Genomic DNA, 12755 nt, shown 5'->3' with positions numbered 1-12755 from the left:
ACCAGGTGATTCCATGACACAATAAACTTGAGAACACAATTGTCTAGACATATTGGCTTTCTTCTGGTTCTTCGAACAGACCACGTTCTTTCCAGCCTCTAGACCATTGCATTTATTTCTCTCTGTCTAGCATTTTCTTCCCCTTTTCTACTCAACTTTACACTTAAATATCAGCACTTAAAGATGTCTTCTCTGTGCTCTCATATAAATTCTGCTAATGTTCTCTCTATCAAGTTAGACTCTATTCCTCTTTTACTATTATTACTTTCTGAGTGACTCACACATTTTGAGTATTATGAGGGTCAACCTTGCACAAGATGCCTAAGCTATACTATTCCAGGTTAAACTGATACATCAAGAAAATGAGCTTTGCTCCTCTTCCAGGCAGAATTCTTTCATGAGATGTGACATTATGGGCTTAAAAAGCAAGACAATGAGCAGTTCATTCCAAAACAATACTTGGTAGGAATTTGTTATGAAATCTAGAAAGCTGTTGATTGTACCAAGGAAAAGTTGCATCATAGTTCAACAGATAAGGAAGACTTTATCCAACACTATTGCAATCGGAGTCGACTATTGCAATAAGGGAGAGAGATTGAACTGATTTCCACTGAAACAAAAGATGGGAGGATTTTCAAAGCTTGGGGCTAGCTAGTGGAAAAACACTGGAAGAAATTAGACGAGGGAGGTTGGTGAATATTATTAGGCCATTTGTGTTTGCTAATTGCTGCTTTTTGAATGTAAGCTCCTACTGTTCCATGGAAGCTGATGGATAGGGAACTTTCTTGATAATTACATTTCAAAGAGGTGGCTTTAAGAAAATCATTCCTGGGTTGTAAAATGGACAAGAGGCTTGGAGAAGATTTATCTACATTTAAAAGGATCAGAGAAAGAATTTGAACTTTTTCTAATGTAAGTGCTCTAAGAAAAGAGAGGTCGGGAACAGATAGGGAGAAACTTGTTTAATGTTCAGTCAAACTGAGAGGGACATTAATGTAGTCTCAGTCAATGGATATCAAAATTTCCCCCATTGTTCCAACTTTGTAATTCTTGAGGTTTTGAATATGGTCTGGTAAGCTAACCTCCATACTGAAGCAGAAGTTTTAAATAATGTTTACAAGTAAGCTTGAGTTCTCAACTCAAATGGCAGGGTTAACAGTGAGAGGAAAGGCAACAACCTGCAGTGGTAAGATCATAGGTGAGCACACATCAGTAGCATTGTGTGATTTATAAGCAAAAATATCAGGAGCAAGTCAGCAAAAGGCAGAAGCCCCATGATTAAAAATCATGATTCTTTTCCCAGTTTCCAGACCCAAGCCTGGTTCAAAGGGACTAAAGGGGAGGTGTCCCCCCCTCCTTTGGAAGCCCAGTTTTGTTCTTCAAAATGATAACATTCCTCATAGACACTACTTGGTGGCAAGTTGATTCCATTGGGCTCCAGTCCTGGTGTGGGCAGCGATTCCTCTTTACCAAGATGAATATTTACATGTTTATGTTTGTCTTTCCTGCCTGTGGTGCCTTGGCAAACATGACCATCCAAAGACTTAGCACATCATCCAATTTCTTTACAATGAAGAAGATATGAAAATAAACATTAACCAAGACATCCAATAGTCCTAATGTATCCTGCATCCCTTGAAGCTGCTCAGCATCACCTGTCTAAAGGGTGAGAATTTTGTCATTCGATTTCTACTCTCCTGAGTAGTAATCCAGCACCGTGTTCTGGCACCATATTTGAACATATGTCCCCTTTCAGCCAGATTTCATCACCATCTGGCTCAGTAGATTTACCTTTAAAATGAGGCTACTAGATCCAACAACTTAGCACCTGAGCAGATCTGATATTCTGGGCCATGCAGTTTTTCTATCCCCAGTGATATATTTTCATAGCTTATTTTGGAAATATACTAAATATATGGAGGAGAGTTCAGCCTTGCTAATAGCCAAATGAATAATTTATCCATCAATGTATTTTCTGTTTGGACATAAAGCGTGATCTGATAAACTCTGAGATCCAGGATTTAAGCTCTATGAGGGCAAAGATTTTTGCCTTTTTCTCCCCTTCCCTGCTGTATTCCAGACACTTTCATCAGCTTGACACACCAAAGGTGTTCAGTAAGTATTGTAGAATGAATGAATTTGATAAGAACTAGCAGTGGTATTGATAAAACAACTATTTCATAATTCTCAATTAATCATTTTGACTCTGTATTTGAAGTGGCTGGTATCAACCAGCAGAACTGGAAATCCAACATAATGCACAGTGATGGATAAGTGAAAGGAGGAATGTGGACAGCAGGACTGAAGCTAAGAGAATAACCACCATAAGAGGGTAAGATAGCGTACTCACAAGGCAATTCTGACCAAAGTCACTTATGGAGGATGGATGAGAAACAAAATTTGGTGTGAATAAGAGGCAGGATTTCTTGCTGGAGAGGGTTTGGAGAAAAGGGAACCCTCCTATAATGTTGGTGGGAATGTAAATTCATACAGCCACTATGGAGAACAGTATGGGGGTTTCCTTAAAAACTAAATATAGAACTACTATATGATCAAGCAATCCCACTCATGGGCATATTTCCAGAGAAAAACATGGTCCAAAAGGACACATACCCCAATGTTCATTGCAGCACTATTTACAATAGCCAAGACATGGAAGCAACATAAATGCCCATGAACAGATGAAAAGATAAAAGAAGATGTGTACATATATACAATGGAATATGACACAGCCATAAAAAAGAACAAAATAATATCATTTGCAGCAACATGGATGGACCTAGAGATTAACATATTAAGTAAAGTAAGACAGAGGAACACAATATCATATGATATTACTCATGTATGGAATCTAATAAAAAATGATACAAATGAATTTATTTACAAGACCGAAACAGACTCATAGATCTTGAAATCAAACTTATGGTTACCAAAGGGGAAATGTGGGGGGAAGTGATAAATTGGGAGAGTGGGATTAACATGTGCACTCCATAATATATAAGGTAGACAATTTATAAGGACCTCTGTATAGGGAACTCTTCTCAATATTCTGTGGTGACCTATGGGAAAAGCATCTGAAAAAGTATGGATAAATGCATATGTATATGTATATGTATATGTATAATTGATTCACTTTGCAGCACACCTGAAACCAACACAACATTGTAAATGAACTATACTTCAATATTTTTTTTTAAGAGAAAGAATTTCTTTAGTCAACTGCTGCTACGACAGTTAACTCAAAACCCCAGGGTTCCCATCACTGAACATAGAGTGTTCTCTCAAGAACTTTTTGTAGAGCCCTCTTGATGTCTCTGTTCCGTAGGCTGTAGATAAAGGGATTCAGCAATGGGGTGACCACAGTGTACATCACCGAGGCAATCATACCTCTCCAGGAAGATGAATCAGAACTGAGATATGCACCAAGCCCTGTCCCATAGAACAAAGAAACCACAGACAGGTGAGAGGCACAGGTAGAAAATGCTTTATATTTCCCATGAGCTGATGGGATTCTCAGGATTGAGGAGACAATTCGGAAGTAGGAGAAAAGGATCCCTGAGAAGGGAACAAGGCCAAGAAAGCCAGTCACCATATATAGCACGATGTAATTGATGAGTGTGTCTGAGCAGGCAAGTGTGAGCACCTGAGCAAGTTCACAGTAAAAGTGTTGGATGACCCAGTTGGTACAGAAGGACAGCCTCAACATCAAGAGACTCTGAATCAGGGAGTATAACAAGCTGATGAACCAGGACACAAGAATCAGCAGACCACAGAGGTGGGGGTTCATGGTGACTGTGTAGTGCAGGGGGTGACAGATGGCCACAAACCTGTCATAGGCCATCACAGTGAGGAGAAAAGTGTCCATGCCTCCAAAAACCAAGAAAAAATACACCTGGGTGATGCAGCCTGCATAGGTGATGGATTTGCTCTGTGTCTGGATGCTCACCAGCATCTTTGGGACCGTGGTGGAAGTGAAACAGATGTCAGCCAAGGACAAATTAGAGAGGAAGTAGTACATGGGGGTGTGGAGGTGGGGGTCATAGCTGATGGTCAGGACGATGAGCAGGTTCCCAAGCACAGTGACCACAAACACAGATAGAAACAATCCAAATAAAATGGGTTGCTGCTCTGAGTCTTGGGAAAATCCCTGGAGTAGAAATTCTAGAACACTTGTTTGATTTCCTGCTTCCATGTTTCTGATGCATCAGCTAGATGATTGAGGAAGGGAAAAAACATGAAATAGCCACTGGGCAGACTCTAGAGTCTCTCTACTTTTTAAATTTCTTAAAGTAAGGATTTGGTATAAAAGCCTTAACATGACAAAACTTAGAAATCCTCCCTCTGTTATTTTTACATACAATGTTTCATAATAGCGTTTCAACCACTGTCCATGGGCTTCTAGGACACTCATCCGCCCTCTTGATCCTTGTCTTAGAATCATCAAATCTAAAAACTTAAGAGCAATTTTGGACTTTAGAGATAAAATGGTTCATACTCTAACACAAATGGGAACAAGTGGTCCAGTGAACCTCAGTAACTTGATCTGGGTTATCTGCCTTGTCTGAGACCCAGAAAAGGGTCAGATAACAGTGACTCAGAGGTGAGAAAATTTGAAAGGATATCTCAAATACCTGGACAGAGTATTACAGGCTGAATAGAATTAAGCTTTACTTCTCATGGGAAAAAATGAAGAAAAAGAAAATGTTTTCACTAAATAATAACCACATGTACAAATGTTTAATGCTTGGTATATCAGGGACCATAAATATCTTGTAGAAACAGGGCCAGATGCTTCCTGGACATTTGTCACATGAGGAAACACCCTTCATCTGTGAAATTAAGGGATTGGTTAAAATGTCTAAAGAAAATATGGCCATCAAGACTTAAACCATTTCAATACCATAAGATACTACAAAGGTCCTCTATGGTGTTCATTAAATATTGGGGGAAAAGAGAAATTGCACCAGGATGTTTACATATGAGCCTGAAAGGATGAGTCGTATATGGCACTCACACTGAGGTGATGCTTAGAATGGGGCTGAGAAGAGCACTCATCCAGGGCCCACCTGCCCTCTGACTCTCTCAACTCCAGGTCCTGAGGGTCCTGTATGCAGAGGAATGGGTCCTATAACCAGGAACAAGGAATAGCAAAAGATCATAAAATGATCATTAGTATTCTGTTCACCTTGTTAGAAGTTTTTTGCACAATTGCTATTCTGTAACACCCCTAACTACAAAGGAGAAAGGCCACCATTGGCTGTCATCACTGTCAGTCTCCTTTGGTATAAAAAATCAATGTAGGATGAGGTATCACCTCACACTAGTCAGAATGGCCATCACCAAAAAAACTAGAAACAGTAAATGCTGGAGAGGGTGTGGAGAAAAGGAAACCTCCCTGCACTGTTGGGGGGAATGTAAGTTGGTACAGCCACTATGGAAAACAGTTTAGAGGTTCCTTTAAAAAACTAAAAATGGAACTACCATATGACCCAGCAATCCCACTACTGGGTATATACCCAGAGAAAACCATAATCCAAAAAGAAACATGTACCATAATGTTCATTCAGCACTGTTTACAATAGCCAGGATGTGAAAGCAACCTAAATGCCCATCAACAGATGAATGGATAAAGAAGATGTGGCACATATATACAATGGAATATTATTCAGCCATAGAAGGGAATGAAGTTGAGTTATTTGTAATGAGGTGGATAGATCTAGAGTCTGTCATACAGTGCGAAGTAAGCCAGAAAGAGGAAAACAAATACTGTATGCTAACTCCTATGTATGGAATCTGAAAAAAAAAATGGTACTGATGAACCCAGTGACAGGGCAAGAACAAAGATACAGATGTAGAGAATGGACTTGAGGACACAGGGTGGGGGGGAGCAAAGGGGAAGCTGTGACAAAATGTGAGGATAGCATTGACATATATACACCACAAAATGTAAAATAGATAGCTAGTGGGAAGTTCCTGCATAGCATGAGATCAACTCAATGATGGATGAAGACTTAGACGGCCAGGATAGGGAGGGTGGGAGGGAGTCACGGGAGGGTGGGGTTATGTGTATAAATACAGATGATTCACTTTGGTGTACCTCAAATTTGGTATAGCAGTGTAAAGCAATTATACCCCAGTAAAGAGCTTTAAAAAAAATGTAGGAGGATAGAGGGTGGGTGAAACGGGTGAAAGCGGTCAAAATGTGCAAACTTCCAGTTATAAAATAAATAAGCCATGGGGTTTTATGGTAACTATTTGCATATTTGAAAGCTGCTAAGAGAGTAGATCTTAAAAGGTCTCATCACCAAAAACAGACTCACAGACTTAGAGAATAAACTCATGGTTATTGGGGGAAAGGGGGGGAAAGGCTGCGGAGGTTGGATCCTTAGCAGGTTTGGAATTGACATGTACACACTGCTATATTTAAAATGGGTAACCAACAAGGGCCTACTGTATAGTGCAGGGAACTCTGCTCAATATTCTGTAACAACCTAATTGGGGGAAAGAATTTGAAAAAGAATAGATACATGTGTATGTATAACTGAATCACTTTGTTGTACACCTGAAACTAACACAGCATTGTTAATCAATTATACTCCAATATAAAATAAAAACTTTTTAAGAAAAATTGTATAGACATATGTATATACTACCAACTGTAAGATAGATAGCTAGTGGGAAGTTGCTATATAACAAAGGAAGATCAACTCGATGATAGGTGATGCCTTAGAGGGCAGGGACGCGGAGAGTGGGGGGGAGTCGCAGGAGGGAGGGGATATGGGAATATGTGTATAAATACAGCTGATTCACTTTGGTGTACCTCATAAGCTGGTACAAGGGTATAAAGCAATTATATTCCAATAAAAAGCTTAAAAAATAAAATAAAATAAAAAGTTGGACTTCCCTGCTTGCACACTGGTTAATAATCTGCCTGTTAATGCAGGGGACATGTTTTCGAGCCCTGGTCCAGGAAGATCCCACATGCCGTGGAGCAACTAAGCCTGTGTGCCACATCTACTGAATCTGTGCGCTAGAGACCAAGAGCCACAACTACTGAGCCTGGGTGTTACAACTACTGAAGTCTGTGCACCTAAAGCCCATGCCCCACAAAAAAACAAAGCCATCACAATGAGAAGCTCACGCACCGCAATGAAGAATGGTCCTTGCTTGCAGCACATGCAGCAACAAAGATGCAATGCAGCAAAAAAAAAAAAAAAAAAAAAAAAAAGTTTTCATCACAAGAAAAAAAACTTGTAACTATATATGGTAGGCTTATTGTGATCATTTTGAAATATTGAATATTGAGTTTTTTCAAATATTGAATCATTAGGATGTACACCTGAAACTAATACAATGCTATATGTCAGTTATAACTCAATAATAAAAAATTCAAAGCAGATAGTGTCTTTGGAAAGATAAAAATGACCATGTCATATGCAAATTGTTTAAAGATGAATATTTTTGTTCTGACTTTTTGGGGGAGGGCAGTTTGCAACTGTCTCTGGTGGTTTCTCATCAGTTGAAAGGTAGTCTAAATAAATTTTAATGACTCATATTTGAAGTATAATAGTTTATAAAATATTCCCTTGACTTGTAATAACTGTGGCTTGTTCTCTTGCATTCTAATTTACTCTATTGAGCACAGTAGTAGAGATTGCATGGGAATGCCCGAGATTCTGGATATTCCCTGAAGTGTACTGTGCACGTTAATGGCATCAACTGCCTTGGAAAAGGAGGAAGCAATTTCATTTGCTACTAGATCCATCGCAGAGATTTCCTTCCTGGTCTCTAGCCACACCTTCAGTTCTACATGGCCACTTGACTGCTATTTTCAAAATAAAAAATCTGATCGTATCACTCCCCTACCTAAAATCTTTAGAATGCCTTCCTACCACCTTCTGAAAACATCTGAACTCCTTGGTGTATCATGGTTCCCCTGTGGCCATCCAGCCTTATTTCTTAGCACTTCTCAACTTTTACTCTAAATTTGGATCATTCTGAAAAGTTTCCCTTTGCCCAGATAGGTCATATTCTCTATGCCTCAGCAATTTTTCAAGAGATGCTCTCTCTGTCTAAACCTCTCTATAATCTTTTTCTTCTCATTTCCTACCCGTCATTCTATATTTGGTACAGCTCTCACATGCTTAGGTGATTCTAGACCTCTTCAGCTCTCTGCACTAGCTGAGTTCTTAGCATACAAGGGACCCTCCATATACCTGTGGTGAGTGAATTAATAAGTGGATGAGCATACAAACCAATATTTCTCCAGCAAAATAATTCAATTATATATATATATAATATATTATTTTTATATTATTTTACATTATGGTTTATCACAGGATATTGAATATAGCTCTCTATTCCAGTAGGTAGGACCTTGTTATCCATTCTATCACCTGGGATCTTTACCCATAAAAGCATCAGCAATTGCTTTTCCACAATCCTCCTCTAAAATAACAACATACATGTCTCTGACTTTCTGTCCTAATATCTAGAGGCACAGACAGAAGGTAACTGAGAGACTGAATAGGGATATTACATATTTACAAGAAATTTCACATAGGATTAATTGTCACACAACTATTTTTCTGGAATTAAAAATAAGGACACTCATCTTCCAAATTCCCTTCCTGAAATTTCTTCAACATTCATAATCTCAGTCCCTTTACTTACATGTGAAACTGCTAAAAATCTGTCATACCTGAATGAGGAGATCCTGCCTTTTTTGCGTTCTCTCTTCAAACATTTGAAAATCTGCTTTCCAGGAGAGAGAAATAACAGGTAAGTGGATAAAGACACTCATTCCTTTACCTCTGGTTACAGGGCCCTCAGCACCTAGAAAGGAGAGAGCCAGGGGATAGGCAGACACTGGACAAATGCCCCCTCTCTCCATCTTCCCAGTACTATTCTAGACATCTACTCATGTATGACCCTCACCCTTTTAGGCTCATATGTAAACATCCTGGTGCAATTTTTCTCTTCTTATAAGTAATTTATTGGGCTCAGGAGAGGACAGTATGTATATATATATATAGAGAGAGAGAGACATATATAAATACATATATATATAAATACATACATAAATACATATATATGTAGATAGGTATAGATACAGATATAGGTAAACATGATATAGATATAGGTATCTGTATATATAAATATGTAGATAGATAGATATAGACATAGATGTATATATTGATATAGATATAGATGATATAGATATGGATAGATATAGATATAGATATGGATCTAGATAGATATATCTGAAGTGAAACACACTCTGCCATGGCAACTTCACACAAGTAGTCTAACTATTCACTCTCCGAAGCAATTATCCCCTAGAGCTCCTTCTCCATAGACATCATAGGATTTCTCTGCCTTGTTCTTAATAATAGTCAATGCCCTTTCCACTCACCCACCTCTTTTTCCTACTTCCCACAACACTTACTGGGCTATGACGGCTTGGCAATGTGGGCCCACCACAGGAGCCAACTCCCCTAAGTCTTGTTCTCTCATGGAGGATGGATGATGAAGAAATAAGATCTGTCCCACCAAAAACCAGGGATACAGAGCCAGGCAAATGACTTGGGGCTTGGTTGATTTCTCCTGGAGAAGACACATGGGGGCCCCAGTGACTATAAGTTGATGTGTTACAGGTTTTGTGGCCCTAGAGGCTGAATACCCTCTGAAACTTGTTAAACAAATTTCATCAATGAATCTTCCATTCCCTGATCAGTTTGACTCCTCAAGGGCAAGGACCACTCAGGAAAGGGCCTCTGACCTGTCAATTCCTTGTCCCTGGGAGACATACAGTGGGTCTAGTTGTGATTCTTCTCTTTTGGGTCTGTTTCCTCCAGGAAGAATCACTCTAGTCTCCGTTGGACCTCCTCTTAGGGACAAATATCAGCATTTTGTGACTTGTATTTACCTTATTGGGAAGATGGTAGAGTACCAAAGGGCCCCAGGATTCGCTAGGGTAATGGTTCTCAAACATTAGCCTGTAGCAAGATGAGCTTGAGAATTTGTTACAGCACAGATTGCTGAGTCCCACCCCAAATTTCTGTCTCCATAGATCTGGGCTTGGATCTGATAATTTAGATTTTTTAAAAGTTCTGGATTTTGCTGGTCCCCACAACAATCCTTTGAGAACCAGTGCCCTAGGAGCAATGTTTCATAATTTGAGCTTTATTCAAACTATCATAATATTAATGAAAAGGAAAAAATCTTAAACATAAGCACAAAATGATACTAATTGTGGATGTGTGTGTGTCTATTTAAAAAATGTGTATATATAGAGGAAAGACTGGTAGAAAATAAAATGAAGTGTCAACAGTGAGAAAAAAAAAAACCTATCAATAGAGGCTTTTGTTAATATATAGCTTCTCATCTTATCCCAACCTTTCTACACAACAACTCCAGGGGAAGAGTTTGAAATTTTACTTTTACTTTTTCTTTTCTTTTTCCTTTTCAGTTGTGGCTTGTGGGCTCTAGAGTACAGGCTTAGTAGTTGCGGCACATGGGCTCAATTGCTCCGCAGCATGTGGGATCCTCTCAGACCAGGGATCGAACACATTGGCAGGTGGATTCCCAACCACTGCACCACTGGGGAAGTCCGATAATTTACTTTTAAAAGAAAATTATAACACTTTTATTTTGTTTTATTTTTATTTATTTTTATTGCATATGTATAAAATATACAATATCTATGTTATGTATTTTATATTTTATTTATATAACAAAAATTTCCATTTTAACCATTTTTATGTGTAGAGTTCTGTGGCATTAAGTATATTCACAGTGTTGTTCAATAATTACCTCCATTTATTTCCAGAACTTTTTTTCATAATCCAAACAGAGGCTCTATATCCACTAAATAACAACTCCCTATTCCTCTCTCTGCCCAGCCCCAGAAACTCTATTCTAGTTTCTGTCTCTATGAATTTGCCTATTCTAGGTATCTCATATGAATGGAAGCATACAATATTTATCCTTTTATGTCTGGCTTATCTCACTTAGCAAAATGTTTTCAAGATTCAACCTTGGTGGATAGACCCAGAGACTGTCATACAGAGCGAAGTAAGCCAGAAAGAGAAAAATAATACTGTATGCTAACTCATACATATGGAATCTAAAAAAATGGTACTGATGAACCCAGTGACATGGCAAGAATAAAGATGTAGATGTAGAGAATGGACTGGAGGACACGGGGTTGGGGGGAGTGGCGAAGGGGAAGCTGGGACTAAGTGAGAGAGTAGCATTGACATATATACACTACCAAATGTAAAATAGATAGCTAGTGGGATGTTGCTGCATAACATAGGGAGATCAACTTGATAATGGGTGATGACTTCGAAGGCCAGGATAGGGAGGGTGGGAGGGAGTTGCAGGAGGGAGGGGATATGGGGATATATATATAAATACAGCTGGTTCACTTTGGTACCTCAAAAACCACAAGTGTATAAAGAAATTATATTCCAATAAAGAGCTTAAAAAGAAAAGATTCAACCTTGTTGCAACACCTATCAGAATTTCATTGCTTTTTAAGGTTGAATAATATTCCATTGCATGTATACATCCCATTTTGTTTATCCATTCATTATTGTTGGGCATGTGGGTTGTTTTTATCTTCTGGCTATAATGATTAATGCTGCTGTGAACACTGGTGTGCAGGAATCTGTTTGAATTCTTGCTTTAAATTCTTTGGGGCATATACCTAGATGGATTTGATGAATCCTGAAAATCTACCTTTAAAAGTATGCCAAGGTGCATAAGCAGCTGTGGTGGTGGCAGCATTCAGTGGTAGTGCCAGCATTTCTAGCCCCATTGCTTTACTTTTTAGCTGCACAAACATCAACATTATGTTGAAAAGAAAGTCTCCAGAGAATACAGAGGGCAAGGATGGATCCAAAGTAACTAAACAGGAGCCACCAGAAGATCTGCCAGGATGTCAGTGAAACCTGCTCCGCCAACTAAACCAAGAAAAACATCTACAAAGAAAGAACCCGGAACTAGTTTAATAGAGGTGCTAAAGGGAATAAGGAGAAAAAGCAAGAAGCTGGAAAGAAAGGTACAGAAAACTGAATCTGCAGCTAATGAGGGAGAATTAATCGTTATGAAAATTGGGTTTGATTTTTATGCACCTCTGGGGCCCACTTTTAAAAGCTATTTCTACTGAGTTTTTTAGGACTGTACTAGTTGGCATACAAAAATATATAAGGATGGACATTTTATCTTCTCATAGACATGCTTTTGGGAAATTTCTGCCATCCTTGCATAAAATAAATGTCAATTTAATATGGGAGGCTGTCTGTAAAATTAATTCAGCATTACATTCACTTGCTTTAAAAATTTAGTACTGTGCACACTGTGGTGTTTTTTCTGTGAGTATCTGAGTTTTTCATGCAGTTTCTCTACAGCAATAATCAGTGGTGCTTTTGTACCTAGGTTTTATGTGATGTTAATGAAACATGGATAATTATAGTCACATGCTGACTATTTGTAGTTTAAAATAATAGATTTTCTTGCCTGAGGGGATGGGGAAGCATGCCAAGTGATCAGACATTTGAGTAAACACTGTCCTAGGACACTAAAGAACAAATCCTAAAAAGATCCAATGACCCCTATTCTGCACTTTGGGAGTCCTTAGGAGAAAAACTGAAGATGCAAAGCATCAGGATGTAAGCCTAGAGCTATTAAGGCCCAGTTGCAAGTTGTTCCTATCCTTACATGCCCATCAATAGGGAAATAACTAAATA

At 38.7% G+C, this 12755-nt stretch overlaps 1 protein-coding gene and 1 pseudogene across 1 annotated transcript; one reads left to right on the top strand and one right to left on the bottom strand.

The window, feature by feature from the left end:
• Positions 1 to 3259: 3259 nt before the first annotated feature.
• Positions 3260 to 4192, bottom strand: LOC130837108 (olfactory receptor 7C1-like). Its single transcript, XM_057709901.1, has one exon. It carries the CDS (start codon positions 4190 to 4192, stop codon positions 3260 to 3262), a length of 933 nt encoding a protein of 310 aa, XP_057565884.1.
• A 7666-nt stretch (positions 4193 to 11858) lies between these two features.
• Positions 11859 to 12081, top strand: LOC130837403 (high mobility group nucleosome-binding domain-containing protein 3-like; annotated as a pseudogene).
• The last annotated feature ends 674 nt before the right edge of the window (positions 12082 to 12755 follow it).

The sequence above is a fragment of the Hippopotamus amphibius genome, chromosome 15, assembly GCF_030028045.1.
Source record: "Hippopotamus amphibius kiboko isolate mHipAmp2 chromosome 15, mHipAmp2.hap2, whole genome shotgun sequence".
NCBI classification, from domain to species: Eukaryota; Metazoa; Chordata; class Mammalia; order Artiodactyla; family Hippopotamidae; genus Hippopotamus; species Hippopotamus amphibius.
The sequence above is the reverse complement of the archived record's forward strand: the minus strand, read 5'-3'. Positions and strand labels throughout refer to the sequence as shown.